General features: G+C 45.7%; 2 protein-coding genes and 1 non-coding gene across 5 annotated transcripts in view; 2 read left to right on the forward strand and 1 right to left on the reverse strand.

Annotated features, from left to right (window-relative positions):
* The first annotated feature begins 791 nt into the window (after positions 1–791).
* On the forward strand, positions 792–7,392 carry MYCL (MYCL proto-oncogene, bHLH transcription factor). The gene is made up of 3 exons (XM_037817522.1): positions 792–966; positions 1,328–1,832; positions 4,860–7,392. The coding sequence occupies exons 1-3, from the start codon at positions 886–888 to the stop codon at positions 5,456–5,458; spliced, it is 1,185 nt and encodes a 394-aa protein (XP_037673450.1). The 5' UTR covers positions 792–885; the 3' UTR covers positions 5,459–7,392.
* A 4,281-nt stretch (positions 7,393–11,673) lies between these two features.
* Positions 11,674–11,783, reverse strand: LOC119528263. Its single transcript, XR_005215583.1, has one exon. It is a non-coding gene; the product is annotated as a U6 spliceosomal RNA (small nuclear RNA).
* A 7,065-nt stretch (positions 11,784–18,848) lies between these two features.
* Positions 18,849–20,158, forward strand: part of TRIT1 (tRNA isopentenyltransferase 1) — a 52,342-nt gene continuing 51,032 nt past the window's right edge. For 2 of the 3 annotated variants that reach the window (XM_037827596.1, XM_037827597.1), the window contains exon 1: positions 18,849–19,025. In XM_037827596.1, the coding sequence (XP_037683524.1) occupies positions 18,852–19,025 (174 nt within the window). In that variant the 5' untranslated portion in view covers positions 18,849–18,851. The remainder of the gene's footprint in view (positions 19,026–20,158) is intronic. The other variant, XM_037827599.1, reaches the window with a different exon arrangement.

Raw genomic sequence — 20,158 nt, forward strand, 5'->3', positions numbered from 1 at the left:
TCCTGGCCTGAAAAAGTTTCTCTCCTCTGCAACGGCCTCATGGATTCAGCCTGTTTTGCTTGCCTCTCCTCCTGGCTCTGTTCCCTTCTATCTTCTTAAATCTTCACAACAACCCAGTGAGATAACAACATCCCTTCATTTTATAGACGAAACTGAGGCTCACAGGGATCAAGTCTCGGGCTCCAAAGCCTGGAGTCTTCACCACTTCGCTTCGCTGCGGTCCAGATTTGGGCAATGGTGCTGAAGGAACCAGGCAGCGGGTGATGAAGCTGAAGCCGGAGGCCCGCCGGAGTTCAGGGATGAAGGCCGCCAGGTGGCGCCGCGGAAGCCTGGCCCCTCCCCGCGGGCCAGAAGCACCTGAACCGTGCCCAGCGCGCGGGAAAAAGCATGCTCCAGAGGCGGGACGGGGAGTAGCCCTAAACCCCAGCCCAGCGTGGGCACAGGGCGCGGCTTTAGTTCCGCCTGCTAGGGACCGCCGGAGCATCGCTATAGTCACGCCTCCACCAGGCTACCACTCTGCTGCATCAGCCCGCAGCCTGCTCTGCGCACGATGGCGCGCTATTCTGGGGGTGGGGGAACGGTATCGGGTTGGGGCAGGATGGGCGAGCGCGTCCAGGTGGGCTGGGTCCCGCACTCCGCCTCCCCTACCTGTCTGCAGCCGGGAGGAGACGGGCCAGGGGGCGGGGCTAGTCCCGTAGAGCCCGCCCCCCTGTCCCCGAGTCTAGAGCGCAAGACCAGATATAAGGCAGTGGGGAAACAATGCGCCTGCAACTCGCGCTCCCGCGCCGATCCCGGGAGCGTCCGGGCCGCCGTGCGCGAGCGAGGGAGAGCGCGCGCGCTCACGGGGCGCGCTCTTGAGTGCCGGCCGCGCGCTCGGGGGCGCGCATGTGCGTGTGTGCGGGTTGCCGGGCTGCCCCGAGCCCGCTGGGAGCCTGTCCGCTCCAGGTGGCTGGCGGCCGGAGCGAGGTGAGGCTGCGGGCCGCCGGAGGACGGGCGCGGGTCTCACGGGGCAGGCTGCAGGCTGCCTTCTGGGCACAGCGCGCCCCCGCCCGGACCGGTCGGGCCCTGGGAGCTGCGCTCCGGGCGGTGCTGGCAAAGTTTGCTTTGAACTCACTCCCCGCAGCCTGGTCCGCTCAATGTGAGCGGCTTCCCTGGGCGCACGGACCCACGGCCCGGCTTCCCTGGACGTGGGGACAGAGCGCGGGCTGCTAGTCGCTGGGGTTGGGGAGGGACCGGAGCCCAGCGCCCAGCTGTGCTGGGGGGCCCGGGGGCACCTCCCTCCCGGGGCCCGCACTCTAGACAACACGTCCCCCCTCCCCTCTCGCAGGGAGCGGACATGGACTTCGACTCGTACCAGCACTATTTCTACGACGATGACTGCGGGGAGGATTTCTACCGCTCCACGGCGCCCAGCGAGGACATCTGGAAGAAATTCGAGCTGGTGCCTTCGCCCCCCACGTCGCCGCCCTGGGGCTTGGGTCCCGGTGCCGGGGACTCGACCCCTGGGATTGGTGCCCCGGAGCCGTGGCCCGGAGGGGGCGCCGGGGACGAGGCAGAATCCCGGGGCCACTCGAAAGCCTGGGGCAGGAACTACGCCTCCATCATCCGCCGTGACTGCATGTGGAGTGGCTTCTCCGCCCGGGAACGGCTGGAGAGAGCGGTGAGCGACCGGCTCGCCGCTGGCGTGGCCCGGGGAAACCCGCCCAAAGCTCCAGCCGCCCCGGACTGCGCCCCGAGCCTTGAAGCCGGCAACCCGGCGCCCGCCGCCCCCTGTCCGCTGGGCGAGCCCAAGACCCAGGCCTGCTCGGGGTCCGAGAGCCCTAGCGACTCGGGTAAGGACCGCTCTGGGCCATCAAAGAGGGGGGCACCCCGTGGGTGGCCAAAGCTCTGCCGCGTCTGAGGTCATCTTCGCAAGTCCTTCATCCACCCCACCCCCCTTTTCTCTGGCTGAAGCTGTCGGGTGTAACCCCCAGCAGTGTCTGTCTGGCACGTGGGTGTGTTGGTAAACAGTTTGGAGAAGTGGCGTGGGAGCCAGCGTCTTTTCGATGATGATTGGAGCCCCAGGGGACAAGGGAAAGAGGGTGAGGGTTTGCCCCTGAAGCGGAAAGCACTGCGTTGTTCTCCGGATACTGGAAGGGGTCCCTTAAGGGTCCATAGAGGCTTGAAGCTTTTTTTGTTGCTGCATCTTTCCCTGAGAAAATAACACTCCCTTGGGAAGTGGCTGAGAAGCCTTTTGTGCAAAGCTAAAGCCGTCATCCTTTAAAACAAAACAAAGCAAAACAAAAACCAAGATTTCCAGACTGCTTTACTTTAAAATGCCAATAATGCCCTTCCCATACACCTTCCACCCCTACCACTTGTGCATCCTCACCCCCAACCATGAGACGGTAGGGAAGGGATGAATACTCCTCCATTAGCAAATGGGAAAACTGAGGCTTAGAGATAGGAATCCTTAGAAATGCGCTCCAGCTTCCTGCCATTTAGCTAGCCTCCTTTCCCCATCCCTCCAGTCCAGCTAGGCACCTTTTCCTTGATGTTTAGAGCTTATCTGAGAACGGCTGCACCTTGCCTTGTTGCTTTGGTCTGAGATGGGAAGATGTCCCTGTAGCTCCCTCCCCACTCATCTGAGGGTTTCAGCTGCTCCCTTGCATTCAACAAATGTTCACTGGCTCCTACTTCGTGCCAAGCTCTGGGCTGGGTGCTGGGGGCGTGGACGTGGAGCTCCAGCCTCCTGTCCTTGATAGAAATGCAAACCTCTCTGAAGGCAGACTGTGCAACCGCCTGTGCTGCCAAACTATGCTGTTCTTAGACCTCCGTACCCAGAAATACTGGAGAGGGTGCTTTTGTCAGGTGCAAACAGAGGCTGGTGTTGGGTAAACCGGGACAGAGAAAATTCACTATGGCTTTTAGGAATAACTTTAAAATGACCCTTTGAGAGGGAACCAGAGAACAGGGTAAGGAAGTTTCATACACTTTGAGGGGGGAAATAGAGATAGCCAGAAAAATTTAAATCAATTTTTGGGGCGACAGCTGTGTTAAGGTTATTTTTAATCTGCTTGCTTTCAACACCAAACTTGTGTTTGTTTAATGGCTCAAATGGGAATCCTTGAGCTTAAGAAACCAATAAAGATGTCTCTCTACAAGGCTGGTGGAGTGGTAAGAGTGGAAAGACCATTTTCTGGGGGGGGGGGGGGGGGGGGGGGGGGGGGGGGGGGGGTGGGGGGGGGGGGGGGGGGGGGGGGTTTGGAGATCTTAGTTTGAATACCAGAACATTACTAAGGTGATGTGTGGACTTGGCTAGTCCCTTTCTTTCTCTGGTCTCAGTCTTCTCCTTTGTACATGGAGAGGCTGGACTCTATTGCCCTGCTGGACATTTCCTTGTCTTGGTGGAAGTTAGACAGTACTCTGTGAAAAAGAGAATGGTGTCTTAAATTATTTCTTCCTCACACAGAGGCTTACTCAGCCGTGAGATTTAACACTGAAATATTAAAGGTTTTGGATGTGGGGAAGTCTCCCAAATCATTTTCGGACCTGCCCTTTAACCTGAACCTGTTTGTGGGCTCCTGGTTCACTCACAGGCCACATGGCCTAGAACAAAATGCAACAGATTGCAAACAATGAGGGGGGTGGGGAGAGTGACTGACGGCAGAGCTCAGCCAATAGGAGGTAGGGGCTGGTTAAAACAGCGTTCCAAACACGGCTTAGCTAGCCAATCACAGGCCTTGGAGCTAGGAGGGCTGAATGGTCAGGTTTTATTAATGGAGAAATAATGCGATTGTCCACACAATGGAAGCCTTCTTGACAAAGGGGCTCAAGCATCCTGGTATGTATGCAAAAGAGGCCAAGAACTGAGCTCTTCTGTTGTCAGGCGGAAATGCATTCAAGTGGCCTTCCGTGTGGGGTCTCCAAAATGCTGTGTGGAGACGGAGTTTCCTCCCAGTTGCTCCTTTCCTGGCTGGGGTAACTTAAGAGACCCTGGACCAGGGAATGATGGGGACATGCCCAGGGGTCTCCAGGTTCCTGATGTTTTGACCCTCCTGTCGGGACATCCTCCTGCTGCTCAGTCTCTGCCTCTGGCACAGGTAGCTTGGTAATCATCCCTTGCACCTTTGTGAAGTTCCTGCAGCTTTCGCTGACCTGTGATTACAAATCCAATCCTCTCCTGGTCCAGAGAAGGGGGTGGGGCAGGCGACCCATAAATGATGGATGACTTTAGAAACCCATTGAACCCGAGAGCAAGAGGCTCCTAAGGGAAACCCTTTCCCTCCCCTCTGTGGGTGAGGAGGGATGGGTTGTAGCCCTCCCTTCTCTGAATCTTCAGCTGAAAGGGATGGCAGAATAGAGAGGTAGGGGAATAATAGGATTTATAACTTGTGAAAAGTAACAATTCCCCAAGTGCAGGCTGTGCTGGGCAGGAACAAAGGGCAGCGCTGCCCACAGACCCCTCATTTACAATTCTGATGGGGCATGAAAGAGCCCGACCGGGAAGATCTTTATAGCTAAACTTTGTCCCAGGCCTGTAGCTCTTTCTCTCCGTCTCTTCAGTGGGGGAGGGGAGAGCCTGGGCAGACTGGGGGCTGTTGGCTTGGGTCTGCCTTTTGTTCTTATCTAAGCCTTGCTGTGCAAAAGGAAATTGGAGAATATTTTCCTTCTTGCTTATTTCCCCTCCTTTCTTCCACACTGCCCTTGCCCTATTGCAAATGAATCAGCTGTCTTTCTCTTCATTTCAATTTGTTTATATCTAAAATGGGAAAATGTCACCTACCTTCCCACCCCAAGCCTAGAAACCTCAAGTCGTAGGGTACATGTATGTATTCTTCATGGGATGTGTTCCTTCTCTTGATCTCTTTTTTGGACAGAGGCCGAAGAAATCGACGTTGTGACAGTAGAGAAGAGACAGTCTCTGGGTGTCCGTAAGCCGGTCACCATCACGGTGCGAGCAGACCCTTTGGACCCCTGCATGAAACACTTCCACATCTCCATCCATCAGCAACAGCACAACTATGCTGCCCGCTTCCCTCCAGAAAGCTGCTCCCAAGAAGGGGCTCCAGAGAGTGGTCCCCAGGAGGAGCCTCTGGAGAGAGATGCTCTGGAGGAAAAGGAAGAGGAGGAGGAAGAAGAGATTGTGAGCCCCCCGCCTGTAGAAAGCGAGGCACCCCAGTCCTGCCACCCCAGGCCTGTCAGTTCTGATACTGAGGACATGACCAAGAGGAAGAACCACAACTTCCTAGAGCGTAAAAGGCGGAATGACCTCCGTTCGCGGTTCTTGGCCCTGAGGGACCAGGTCCCCACCCTGGCCAGCTGCTCCAAGGCCCCCAAAGTAGTGATCCTAAGCAAGGCCTTGGAATACTTGCAAGCCCTGGTGGGTGCAGAGAAGAGGATGGCCACAGAAAAAAGGCAGCTCCGATGCCGGCAACAGCAACTGCAGAAAAGAATTGCATACCTCAGCGGCTACTAACTGACCAAAAAGTCTGACTGCTCTGTCTTAAAAACACAAGTTTATTTCTCATCTCTCCCCTTCTCCCTTAGTAATTTGCACAATTTGGACATTAGATCCCAGAATGCATTGCAGCCAGTGCACACACAATAAAGGCTTGCATTCTTGGAAACCTTGAAACCCGCTCTCCCTCTTTCCTAACCCAGTGGACTTCTCAGGCAGGCAGCTGACTGAGGAGCCCTGGGGTCTGCCTAGCTCACTAGCTTGGAAGAAAAGCCTGACAGATGCTATGCAACAGGTGGTGGACGTTGTTGGGGGGTGGGGGTGGGGGACTCCAGCCTGCATGAAATCTCACACTCCGGATGAGCTTTAGGCTGGGTAAGGATGCTCCCAGTGGTGTTCCTGGATGATGCTAGGACAGCTGGGCCTGGATGCTCCTCCAGAGGCTCCTTTTCCAGAAGACACATGAGCCTTCTTGGGTGGAGACAAACTTGCAGACTTGATCAGCACGGATCATTACCTCACTGTCAGACACTTTACAGTAACTGAGGAGTTGGAAACTTTTAATATTAGATATATATATATATATATATAATGACACTGAAAATGTTAAGACTACACCCCTCCACCCACTCACAATGCTGCGACCTTGAGAACATTTAAAGAACTTGGCTTCTAGATTCTTTGTCTCCGCATCCTCTTGGCCCTTTCCTCTGAGAGAGGGACCAATCTGTCCTCACAAGGAACCTTTTTGTTTCATTCTACTCTTGTTATGCAGTGGGCTCTGTGGCATCCCTTTCCTTCAGGTCAGAAATATTTCCCAAGACAGGGAAATTGCTTGAAGCCTGGGGCCTGGGGAAGCTTTGGAGTCCTGGCCTGTGAGCTTGTTTCTTGCCCAGGTATTGGCCGAGGGGCACTTGAGAAACTCTTGGAATCTTTTCTCCAGGAAAGTGTAAGGCACCTCAAAAGGAAAAACTATACCACTTCCTCTTCCCACCTCTCCCTCGTCTCAATCCTCGACTATTAAATATGAAATTCTACTGGAACCATGCAAATCTGACCTTCTCTTGCAATTCCAAGAAGCTGGCTGGCTCTGTGACCACCCTTGGGCTCCTGCCAGCCTGCCATTAGTCAGATCTCTTTCCTAGAATCTGGGTCTTACTGAACTTCTGGGGAGAGCCACTGGGACTCATATGCTGGGCTCTAGAAGGTGGACTTGCTTCATGGTGGATTTTAAAGGAGCTTCCAGGAGCTGTGCTTAGCCAACCATGATGGATTTTGCCCCAGCTGAACTCGGTAGCTCCAAGTGGAATCTGGGTGCAGCCTCCAGGCTGGGAAAGCATCTAATACAACAGGTGTCATGTGGATAATACCTGGAACACCTGTGCCTAGCTTGGAAGATGGACAGTGGCTCCGGAAGTCTGCCCAGAGTCCCTGCAGGCTGTGGGTTTAGAAGTGGTGGGGTTAGATGGGTAGAGCTCTATAGGTGGCTCAGCAAAACCAGCTGCTACTTCCAAACCTATTTTCCATGATAGTCGGTTTCTGAGGTCGCTTCCTGGCCTCAGAGAACCCCAGTGGAAATTTGGAAAAAGCTGCTTTATCTTCTGGAGCATAGTTTCTGTAGCAAACTGATTTCTGGGGCTGCCTTTGGAGACAAGCAGGATGTAGGCTACTGATGTCTCAACTTGAAAAGCTTGTATTTTATAAGCTGCTGTTGGGTATTATGCTGGGGCAGCCTTTCTCTTTTATACTGTATTTTTGTATGCCTTTTGCAAAGTGGTGTAGTTTTTGTACAAGGGAAAAACAAAACATTGGAGCAATTCTCCTGTTGCCAGGGTCTGATTTATTTTGAAAGGCAGATGTACCAGAAATTTTGTATTTAGTTGTGATTACTGATTGCCTGATTTTAAAATGTTGCCTTCTGGGACATCTTCTAATAAAAGGATTCTCAAACATCTCAGAGTGGGAGCAGCTTATGCCATCCAAGTCCCTGGAACCAAGATAACCATTTCACTGTAGCCCCAAGTGATCCATAGGGCTGCGTTTCTTTAACCATGTTGCTAACCTGGTCATTCCACTTTGGGTTCCTGGGATGCCATTTCAGACATGTCTAAACAATGTAGGCTCAGGACTTGATGAACATGAAATTCTGTTGTGAATCACAAAGAGTGCTGAATTTGTACTTTAGAAGGCTTGACATCCCAGCTCCACCACTTAATTTGTTTTATGGCCTTTTAGCTTTATGTTTCTGAGCCCTAGTTTTCTATCTGTAAAATGGGGATAAATGCTACTTCACAGGGTTTTTGCCAATATTAAATGAAATAATAGACTTTAAACTGCCTTCTATACTATAAAGCCTTATATTTAATGTGGTACTGTCCTTATCTTTGTGGTATAATGGCCCTTTGCAGGATGTCTTTTTAAAAATTCTCTGAGAATTTGTGATGTAATGTGATTTTTCTAACAGAAAGGTAGTTTTTTTTTCCCTTCCTCTGGTAATGAAAGAAAATTGAGGCTCTCTTTCCCTCCCATGGTTCTCATAAACTGCCGTAAAGGCAAGAGGGAAGAAGTCAATAATAGCTGTTCTGATAGAGCACTGACTGCGTTTGTCTAAGCACTCTGCTCGTTCCTTCATATATGCCACACCAATCACTTGACAGGGCTACAGATGAAGAAACCGAGGTTCTAAGAGTGAAACAAAACTGCCTGAGGTCACACAGCTAGTAAGTCAATGAGTTAGAATTGAAACTAGTTCTGCCTACCTCCAGAGCCAGAGGTTGTAACCACTGCATGGTAATGACCAGTTTGTTTTTAGCAAGGGGTGTGTGGAGGAGTTAAACAGGGAACGGTGTCACTCAATTGCTTGCTGGAACTCTCTCTCTTTGGGGACATTGCACTTGTTGGGATGAAGTAGAGCAAATGTTCCAGTCTAGGCGCTGCAGTATTTGTAGGCTGGGCAGTATAATCTTGCCCCCAAGGACCCCCTCTGGGATGGTGAGAAGAAAACAGTGGCTATTCAGAAGGGCGGTGAGCTTTGTTAATCCTGCCTTACAGCTGGGACCATGGTTGGTGTCAGCCTGCACTCCTATGGAGCCTGGGTAGGGTCAAAAAGGTAGTATCAATTCCCCACATTTATCTCTTGTGACCCTTTCCACAACCTGGTAAGTGAGCAATATCAGCCATATAGTCAGAAGTCCAGAGAGGTTGCTTCCAGCTCAAGGTCACAAAGCAAAGGGAGATTAGGATTTCCTGCCCAATATCCTATCAGGTGAACTTTCCACTAACCCCCACTGCCCCTGGGTCACCAAATCCAGTTCATAGGTAGCTGTTTGATAAAACAGACTTCGTTACTGAGACTTTTTTCTTAAAACTCACTTGTCCTCTTTTAGTTATTGCCATTTGCTTCCCAATATATTCATTTCCCCCTTTTAAAAAAATTATTGTGGTAACCTGTACAACATAAAATTTCCCATTTTACCCCCTTTCAACTATACAATTGAGTGGTATTAAATACATTCACAGTGTTGTGGCACCATCACCACCATCCATTACCAAAACTTTTTCAACACCCCAGACAGATACTCTGCAACCCAGTAAGCATTAATTCCTCATTCCCATTCCCCAGCCCCCTTCCTCTGCCAAAACCTGTAATCTATTTTCTGTCTCTATGAATTTGCCTATTATAGCTATTTCACAGAAGTGAAATTATACAATATTTGTCCTTTTATGTCTGGTATATTTCACTCAACATGTCATCAAGTTTCATCCATGTTGTAGCATGCATCAGAATTTCATTCCTTTTTATGGCCAAATAATATTCCATTGTATGTATTTACCACAGTTTGTTTATCCATTCATCTGTTGACAGACATTTGGGTTGCTTCCACCTTTTGACTACTGTGAATAATGTTTCTGCGAACATTGTTGTACAAATATCTGTTCAAGTCTCTGTTTTCAATTCTTTTAGGTATATACCCCAGAGGGGAATTGCTGAGTCGTATGGTAGTCCTATGTTTAACTTTTTGAAGAATCTTCAAACTGTTTTCCACAGGGGTTGCACCATTTTACATTCCCACCAAAAAATGTATTAGGGTTCCAATTTCTCTACATGCTTGCTAACACTTGTTATTTTCTATGTTTTTAATAGTAGCCCTACTAGTGGGTGTGAAGTGGTATCTATCTCATTTTGGTTTTCATTTGCATTTCCCTGATGGCTAATGATATTGAGCATCTTTTCAAGTGTTTATTGGTCATTTGTATATCTTCTTTGGAGAAATGTCACTTCAAGTCCTTTACTCATTTTTTTTTCTTAAACCTTCTATTTTGAAATAATTTCAAACTTACAGAAAAGTTAAAGAATAGTGCAAAGAATTCCCATACACCATTTATCCAGATTCACCAACTGTTCACATTTTGCACATTTGTTTTATCTACCTATCCATCTATCTATCATCTATCATCATGGATATGTGTGTGTGTGAGTAATTTCTTTTCTGCTCCTTTTGACAATTAAGTTGCATGCTTCCATGCCTCTTGATACATAAATGCTTAAGCCTTCATAGTCTACAAACAAGGACATCCTGCTACTTAACCATAGTACGTTTACAAGTACAGAAAAGTTTTCATTGATACATACTATTTAACCTAACCTACAGACATATTCCAGTTTTGTCAACTGTCCTCTCTTTCATAACACTTTTTCCAGTCTGGGATCATGAGTTACATTCCAGCATTTGATGATCATGTCCCCTGGTCTCATTTATTCTGGAACAGTGTCCATCCTAATTTTGCTTTCATGGCATAGATATTTTTGAAGAGATCTGGCCAGTTAATGTTTTAGGGTGTACCTCAATTTGGGATTGTCTGATGTTTCCTTATGATTAGATTCAAGTTATGCATTTTTTGCAGGAATAACACAGAAGTGATCTTGTGTCATTAGCACATCCTACCAGCATGGACATGTCAGTTTGTTTCATCATTGATATTAACGTTGATCATTTCTTTAAGCTGATATTCACCAGGTTTGTCAGTTGTAAAGTTACAATTTTTTCCTTTTGTAAATAACAAGTATTTTTATGGGGAGATACTTTGAGTCTATGATATCACTACTCCTGATAAAAATTTCACCCACAAGTTTAGCATCTATTGATGATTCTTTCTGAATCGATTATTATAATTATTGCTGAATTATGTGTTTTTCCAAATCTCATCTACATTTATTAGCTGATATTCTACTATAAGGACAAGTTTTTCCTTCTCTATTTTATAGCAATATGGACTTGTGGATTTTTATTTTCTTCAAAGGTTTAATTCTTTAGTATTATTCATTTTTAAAACCTTTTTATTTTGAAATATTTTCAAACTTACAGGACACTTTACACATTTTTAAATTGGGTTGTTTGTCTTTTTGTTGCATTGTAAGAGTTCTTTACACATTCTGGATATTAATCCTTTATCAGATATATGGTTTCCAAATATTTTAACCCCATTCTGTAGGTTATCTTTTCACTTTTTTGATAATGTCCTTTGGCGCACAAAGGTTTTAAATTTTGATTAAGTCCAATTTGTCTATTTTTCTTTTGTTGCTTGTGCCTTTGGTGTCATATCTAAGAACCCATTGCCTAATACAAGGTCTGAAAATTTTCTCATTTTTTTTTTAACAGTTTATTCACACATCATACAATCCATCCAAAGTGTATAGTCAGTGGCTCTCAGTATAATCACAGAATTGCACTTTCAGCACCACAATCAATTTGAGAACCTTCTATGGCTACAAAAAAAATAAATCCCATACCCCTTTTACCTCCCTGTTATTGATGCCTTGCATAGGTATAGTATATTTGTTACAATTGATGAAAGAATATTACAATGTTACTGTTAACTATAGTCCATAGTTTGCATTAGTTGAATGTTTTCCCATATACCACCCTATTATTAACACCTTGTAATAGTGGCATACATTTGTTCTAGTTCATGTAAGAACTTTCTTATATTTGTACAAGTAACCACAGTCATTGTACACAACAAGTTTTGCAGTATTATACAGTCTCATGTTTTATCCTCTAGCTTTTCTTCTAGTGACATACACAACCCTAGACTTCCCCTTTCAACCATAATCACCCATAATTCAGCACTGTTAATTACACTTATAGTATTGTGTGCTACTTTCACTTCCATCCATTTCCAAGCATTTACAATCAACCTTATTAAAAATTCTGTATACTTTATGTATCATCAAAAATATGGAATGCTTCATGAATTTGCATGTCATCTTTGAGCAGGGACCATGCTAATCTTCTCTGTATTGTTCCAATTTTAGTATATATGCTGCTGCCCAAGTGAGTGCTCCTATGCTTTCTTCTACGAGTTTTATCACATTTGCTCTTAAATATTTACGTCTTATATTTAGGTCAATGATCCATTTTGAGTTAATTTTTGCATTTCATGTGAGGTAGGGGTCTTTATCCCCTACCTTTTTTGAGGCCATTTGTGAAGAGACAAATTGTAGGACTTCTTTCCATTACTGGGCAATGAAAGAATTCATGAGCACTCAATAAAATGGTAGCGGCTCTTGGGTGCAAGCACTAATGCTAGCTGTTTTAAATATCTTAATTCTTACAATAACCCAAAAGGCAAGGTGATGTCAGCCCCATTTCACAGATGAACATACTGAAGCTCAGAGACATTTAAGTCATTTGTCTCATCCCACTTAGCTAGTACTAGCTGCCAGACACCAAGCTTCAGTTCCTTTGAGTTGATTCTGCTGAGAAAGGAGTGGGAGAAAAGCCATCTCCTGGCGGGAAGGGAGGGTGTTTCTGGAATGTGAAGTATTTTAAGCTCCTTCCCAACTCGTTTCTACAAAATCCTACCTCTATCTTTGTCTGAAAATAGCCGGGAGTTTATTCCTGGATTTCAGAGAACAATTTCTACAAATTAGGTTTGCTTCTGAATAGTAAACCTAAGGGACTGCACACCCAATTCAAGGAGATAGACAATAAGGGTGGGTGAGGGTGGCAAGAAGATAAGAAGATGCACTCAGTATAGAAGAGAAAGGCTGTCCTCTCTATTAGACAATAACAGGCTACAGCATGTGCTTAACATCGCCAATTTTGGTAGCTATTTTAGGAGATGGAGACAGGTTGAACTCGCTTAGTTGTGCTGAAGAATATTCACTTCAGAAGGGGAAAGGGAGATAAGGATGCCTTTGTTGATCTGGAAGGTGATGGAGTGAGAGAGTGTTCCTTTCCAGGGATAAGATAGCAGGTTGAGAGATGATCTATGACTGGGTGACTGGAGGGGGAGGTATCTAATGGTGTTCAGTTATAAAGTTCCAATCAGCCCATTGTTGTGTGGGCATTGCTACTTTATGGGCAGTGGGCAGCTTTTGTTAATGTCTGTTTATTTAGAACTGCTCCAGCCAAATACAGGTTCAACTGTATTAATGTTACCAATTTCTTGGCAAGAAATGTAAATATGTTCTTAAAGTCTATAATGGGGTGTATTATTAACTGATTAGGCTCAGAGCCAGGGGTCCAGTGGGTACCCAGTCAATGCTGGATTGCCTGTAAACATTGGGAGGCAGCATGGTTAAGTGATCACCCAACAGATCTCAGTTCCAAAACTTGGCTCTGCATTTTCCAGTTGTGTGACCTTCGGCAAGTTATTAACCTTTTCCGGCCCCAGTTTCCTCATCTATAAAACAGGTATAAATAATAGCACATGCCTCATAGGGGGGTTGTGAGAAATACTATTAATTGCTCAGTACATGGTGAGTGTTGTTTAAAATATATTAACCAGCCACACCTAGAGTACAGATTAAATAGTCAATTTTGAAATGTGGGGTACACAAGCAATCAGTAAAATAAGAACTGCTCCCCAGCAGGAGCACTTAAAGTAATCTGGAGTGTACAAACTAATGTCTCAAGATGCAATAAATCATCAGAGAAGGAGTAGCCAGGAATTTGAAAGACTAAAATAGCCAGAGGGGGAGGAGAGGGCAAAGACAGGAGGCTCTGACTGGCCAACAGCATCCGATGACTCATGGTAGGCAGGGTCTATACGTCCGTAGTGTCGTTTTATGTATGGGACCTCTATGTGTCCTCACTGGGTACTGCAGTGTCTATACTGAACTGGAGTTAACTAAGTGATTCCATTCAGTCACCAAATAAAATATTCTAAAGTCTCTTTTGTTAGGGTAGACACACTCTCAAACCTGAGTGTGTCTTTAGAAGCTACTCACCCACCCCCACCTCCCTATCTACACCCCTCCACCAGATCCCTACCTCCACTTTCCTTCACTCTCCCACCTGCATACCCTGATGCAGGTCAGGACCAGGGAATCTGCATTGCCAACAAGCTCTGCAGGAATGTGGAATGCTGAGGCCACACTTAGAAAAACATCAGTGTAAGTTGGTGGAGCCAGTTCCCTGCCATATAAAAGTATTCAAAGAAGGTTATAAAGTTATGGTTAAGAATAGGGACTTGGGATGACTAAGTGTGTGATGTTGGGCAAATCACCCAACTTCTCTGGTCCTGGAAAACTCCTTCTTCTGTAAAATGGAGATAATAATATACCTACCTCACAGGACTGTTGTGAAGATGAAATGAGTTGTTATGTAAAGCACTTAGAACAATGCCTGCCACATAGTAAGAGCAATGTATTAGCAATGACATATGAGGCTATGGCTCCTTCCTTCCAGAAGTTTATAAATGTGCAAACATCATCACTTACAAAAAAGGCAATATGTGTCTAGGTAAGGGCTACAAGTCTCAGAATGGGAAGAGAAAACTGTGGAGTCATCAAGAAAGTTTTTGTTGGAGATATTGTGACTTTAACTGTGACTATAAGTACAAGGAGTATATGGCTTAGTGAAGAAGAGGAGGGTGTTCTAGGCTAAGGGTAAAAGAGGGGGTTGGGAAGGTTGTGCCAAATCTGGGGAAAGGGAAGCTGATCTGACTTGCTGGCTGGCTAGTCTCATGTTTAAAAACAAGGTGGGGGTAGGGTGGAATGTGTACCAGATTTCTAAGGGAATCCCTTCAATAGCAAACATCCTCTGTGACTTTTTTTTTTTTTGTCCATAAAGGCATTTTATTTGCATGTATGTATTACATCCCTAGAAAAAGGATCCCCGGGTTTTTCCTCCTGTATGTTTTTGTCTGCTTCCTCATGGTCCATGATGCCAGCTAAGGTCGTCAGAACAATGAAACCAAACTGATGGGATGGGAGCAGATTATTCTACCATTTTTCTAGATCTTTGAGTTGCACATCAAATCTAGGACTAATCACTCCACACTTGTTTAACTTGCCTGTGAAGTTCACAACAATTTTCCCAGCTCTGTGATCATCGATGATTTCAAATTTGCTAATGTAGCCATGCTTCATCATCACAGTTAAAAAGCGGATGATGACTTTGGAGCATGGCCTGTTAAGAACCTGGGATTTGCCTCTCTTCTCTGCATTTCTGATGCTCTTCAGAGCATCAACCAGGACGTTCATGCGCACCATTATGGTGGCACGGAAAGATGGCTGAAAGAGGACGGACGGGAGGGGCGAGTGCACGGAGTTATGGGGGCCATCTGTGACTCTTTGAAATAGGGAAGTCAGAGGAAGAAATTGATTATGGTTTTGAACACAATAAGATTGAGATGATGGGGTCACCCACAATGAAGCACTGAACAGGAATTTGGAAATGTGATACTAAAATTTTGGAAAGAAGTTTTAATGGAAGATGCCAGTTTAAGACTCATCAGGGTATAAAGGTGAAGATTCAGAATGCCAATCAATGAGAAAGGAAACAGAGCAGAGAATTAGAGGAGAGGGCTTGAAAAAGCCATGGAATAGAACTGGAAAGGATCTCTGACGGTCCTCTTTCCCCGCTTTGCACCCATCCTTCAGGGATCCCCTAGGGGTGTGTGGGATCTCTTAGAGGGCAGAGCAGGTGGAAACGAGCTCCCTTTGACAAGATTCGGGTATGCTCTGGAGCAAACCCAATAACTCAACTTTAGGTGTAACACAAACTCAGTAACTTGGTATGCTTTGCTCTCTGCTTCCCTTCACTTGTTTTGAGCAATATGAATGCTCTCAAATTTGACTTGGCCAATCACCAATCAAAACAGTAAAGTAAACAACCCAACCAATGTAAGGTGTTGTGATTACTGATAGATACCAAGTTCATCATGAAATATCTCCCATAGGAAATATTTCTTTTGTGGGGTACCTAAACAAGATAAGGGTTGGGCTGCAGAGGTATCTTGGGTTGTATCAAAAGCTAGTGTTTGTCTTTGACCCAACTTCCTTATTTTACTTTGGGGACAGCTGCTTCAGGCCTCCCATAGCATGTTCTTCCTTTGGCCCTGAATGTCACAGCATCCTCTAGAATTCCATCTTGGACATCTGAGTCTTCTAGATTCTCACTTGGCTGTAGATGTTCCTTGCATTCTAATGGCTTCACCTTTCACCATCTCCCTACAATTCTTTCTTTTCCTAATTTTTTAAAACTATCAATTATTTCACACATACATAACAGGAAATAATATATCAAACACTCATGGGTCATTGCTCAGATTTTCCTCCTACCTTTCTGCACTCTTCCCTTTCTTCTTTTCTGTTATCTTCCCATATTATTCCATGTACTGCTCTCAGTTTCCTAAAGAAAGTAAGTAGGCCCAGCCCTACTATACACCTACCCCTAGGGTTCAATGCATGCACACTAGGGGTGAGAATTAGCTGTCTGACTGCAGCTAATATCAGGCAAGGAATGTCAGGCAAGGAATTATGACCCTCCAAATAATTTGAGTATCCCTAGCACCTCACTCTTGCATTTTCCATATGCTTTGTAGGCTGAACCTATTCTGGCATTTTTGCCTTTAGTACTAGAATTTCTTTGCCCAAAATAATCTGTAATGAATGGAGTGTGTTGGAGATGGGCTCCTGTACCTTCCACCTCTAGACATACACATACACTCTAAGTGAGAGATGCCCTTTCCACTTGAACCTCCTTTTCAGAATAGATTGAGCTACTCCCCATCTCACCTCTTAGATGGGGAGAAGGATCAAGGCTACTACCTGGGCATGACTACAAAACAGCTTTCCTGACTCCCTTTTGCCTTCTTTTGTCTCCTTATTACCCTGAAAACCATCCTATTAGATTGTTTTGTGCTGTTTTTTTTAGAAATACTTATTAACCCTTGGTTAAAGACTTCAATCTCCCAGTTTTCTCTTGAACTTAATGTCTCCAATTATGATTTCAAGTTACAGTTTATCTTTCAGAAATTATTTTCAGTATAGAGTTCAGAGGATCATTAGGGATACAAACAGAGGTACAAATAAATAATCTAAAGGTGCTTAAAAATATATATTCCCACTCCCTTTTCGTAGGACCAGTAGAATTACAATGACTGGAAATGGCACTATGTTTTTCTCACTTCTTCTCATTTGTTTTCAACCTGAAGACTCCATTCTGATTTAGGAATTTCTCCTGCTCAGCATTTCAGTGATAATTCTCCCCACGGTCTACAGGATCCCTGTTCTCCTTGTTTCTATAGCAACAGTTCCTTGTTGCTTGGCTAGACGCAATTTTCTGCTGCTGTGGTGAAGTCCCTTTTTTTCATTCCTTTCTCCCCAGTTGCCTTGGTAACCAGACTCTCCCTTTTCTGCTCTCTCAGTGGTAAATTCCACTCCCCTTCTCTCCCCTCTTGCCTCTAGTAACAGTCACCTGCTCAAGGCTTGGATGATGCTTTCCCATCTGTGAGTAAGTGTACTCTGTCATGGTCAGATTATCATCATGAAATTAGCCTCCCTTTTCCTTTATTTACATCATTTCTCCAGTCTGCCATCTTTCTGGGAGTTGTCATGGTAACCATACCCTCTGACGGTCTTCAGGCAAAAGCTCTACAGTTAACAACCAGCATTTGAGAGAGTGTCTACCAATGTGTGGCCACACATCTTCATTTTAAGCCCATCCCCAGGCAGTTACCACAAATTGGAGAGAACAGGGCTTTTGATCAATACAGGCTAGATTGTGAAAAGGACTTACAGGGGACCTAGAACTGGGAACTGGTGTTTTCCAAAAAAAACACATGTGGCTACAAGGTTTATACTGGATCTGCAGGAGTGGCCATTATGCCAACAATAATCCAAGTGATTGAGAATTGTATTGGCAGTCATCCCAAGCATATACTCTAAACTTCCAGCAGCAGTCACTCCTCTTGAGCCAGAGATCCTAGAGAAATGACCTGAGAGCTAGAGAGACCCAGGTCATCTTAGGGCAAAAGCAAATAGAACTCTTAGCTCAGCTAACAAGGGGTTAGCAGAAAAGCTATTTGGTGCTTTTACTTATTAGTGAAGATTTCTCTGTCCTTAAGCCTCTGCTCTTACCTCCTGAGTGAGGCAGATGGGGTGATACCATTAAAAAAATGCGAAGTGTTCAATAAACGGTGGCTGTTTCATGCCAGAGCATTGTAGCATGCGTATTTCAGGCATTACTTCATTTTCTCCTCATAGTAATCCTAAGAAGTATTTAAAGATAGGAAAACTGAGGCTAAGAGGTGAAGTAAATTGCATGAGTTCACACAGCCAAGTAGCAGAGCTGGAATTCGAAGCCAGACCCATGATTCCAAAGTCCTTTCTTAAGAGTTGTGGAGTCCTCTGAATTTTGATCCCCTTTGTTTCTAATCTTCCCAGTCCCCACTTTAATTTGAGGATTGCTATTACTTTATCCTTTCTGCTTTCCTTCCTTTTTCTCTTCAGTTTTGTGGGTGGTGGTGATTGTTTATCTGCTTGTTTTTCTCTATTCTCACCCCATCTCTTGCATCCCTTGATCAAGGAGTAGGAAAGTCTTGTCTTTGCCTTCTGATTGTTTCTGAGTTTGCCTTTTGAGATGAAAACATTAGAGCAGCCGCCCTTGCCTGAGAACTGGGGCGACCTGATCTGGAGAAGGCCACACCTCTGAGCTCACTGGCTCCAGCACCAGATAGAGAAACCATTCTCTCCATTTAACAATTATCGGGTGCCAGCTCTGAAGATACGCAATTACCTAGGCAGAATTTGTCTCTTGCCTTTATGGAACTAACAGCCTGGAGTAGAAGTCAGACAATAGACAAGTGGCCAATATATAAGTTTATATTATAATTGGTGCTATGAAGAAAAATAACTAGGTGCCGTGAAAGAAAGGGTAATAGGGGCAGATATATTTTAGTTAGAGCGGTCATCCCCCATTTAACAGAGGTAGTAGTTGAGTCTCTGATACCAGCTAGTTGATGACAGTCACGTCGTGAGCCTCTCAAATTCGGAGAACCTTTGTCGCACACTTCTCGCCTCACTTCGCACCCTCCTTTCTGAGCCCGAAGTCCGCGCAGGCGCACTGACAGTTGCCATGGGGACAGTTGCTCCAGCGCAAGCGCGGACATCTTCAAGATGGCGGCGGCAGTGGCTGCAAGAGCAGTGCCTGTGGGCCCTGGGCTCCGCGGCATGCAAAGGACGCTGCCACTTGTAGTGATTCTTGGGGCCACGGGCACTGGAAAATCCTCCCTGGCATTGCAGCTAGGCCAGCGGCTCGGTGGCGAAATCGTCAGCGCTGACTCCATGCAGGTATGGCAGTGCCGCTGGACCCGGTCTTGTGATCCCCGGAGGCTGCGTGCAGTCCTCTAGCCAGGTCGCATGGTCTTGGTGGGTGAACCCAGAGGCTTGTGGGGACGAAAGGGGCAGGTGATTGGAACCCTTAATTACTGGGCGCCCACCATGTGCCAGCAGTGTCACTTTCATTTCATTTTCTTCTCACGACATTATTGCTTGGTAGGTACTATTATTATTTTCTTTTACGGGGGGAGGGAATTTGGGCCTAGGGAGGTGAAATGACTATTTCTGTGTCACAGCGAATAAGTGGTGGAGACAGTATTTGAATCTAGGTTTGTCTGAAGCCTAATACAAGGCTGGCATATAGGCGTCAAATAAATATCTTTTGAATGATAATTATTCCAGAGTTTTTGATATTTATAGTGATCCAGAGAGAGGGGGATAAATAGGTTACTATTTATGAGTGTGTCTACTGGAGAGTGAAATAGAGAGGATAGTCAGGAGGCCTGCATTCTAGTCCCGAACCTGCTGTTGGCCACGTGACCTTCGTTTATTTGGATGTTATTTTCTTTATCTGGAAAGTGGATAAAATGCCACCTACCTCATAGGGCTGTACTGCTTAATAATTGAGATCATGAGTGTTAGAGTGAAGAGCATGGTGGGCTGGCCTAGAGAAGTCCAGACATTTGGTAAATGCTTGTTAAAGATGAAGTTTTTAACCCTAGTGGCTGATTGGAGTTGAGGGATTTTGTCCTCTTCCTTGAGCCAGAGGGAGGGCCAGACTTATCACACCTCGATTGAGGGTGGGTGACATTTTGGTAAAATCTCTGATGGAGAAATTACTACAGCTATTTGCTGAAGAGAATTTACAGTTATGAGAATTCACAGAGTAAATGAGAATGCTGGAAGTGAAATACCTGGCACTGAACCCAGCACCAAATGAGTAGATACTCAATAAAGAGGGACAGTCCTTGCCTCCACTCCACCCCATAAGCGTCTGGGCATGATTTCTGCCCCCTGTTAGTTCATTTGGGGTGACAAGACCATCAACACACAGGAACCAATTAGGGTAATTCAACAAATATTTGTTGGAAACCTCCTTTGTGCCAGCTTCAAGAAACAGACTTTGGCTCGAATCTCAGCTGTGC

Source organism: Choloepus didactylus, chromosome 2, assembly GCF_015220235.1.
Source record: "Choloepus didactylus isolate mChoDid1 chromosome 2, mChoDid1.pri, whole genome shotgun sequence".
NCBI classification, from domain to species: Eukaryota; Metazoa; Chordata; class Mammalia; order Pilosa; family Megalonychidae; genus Choloepus; species Choloepus didactylus.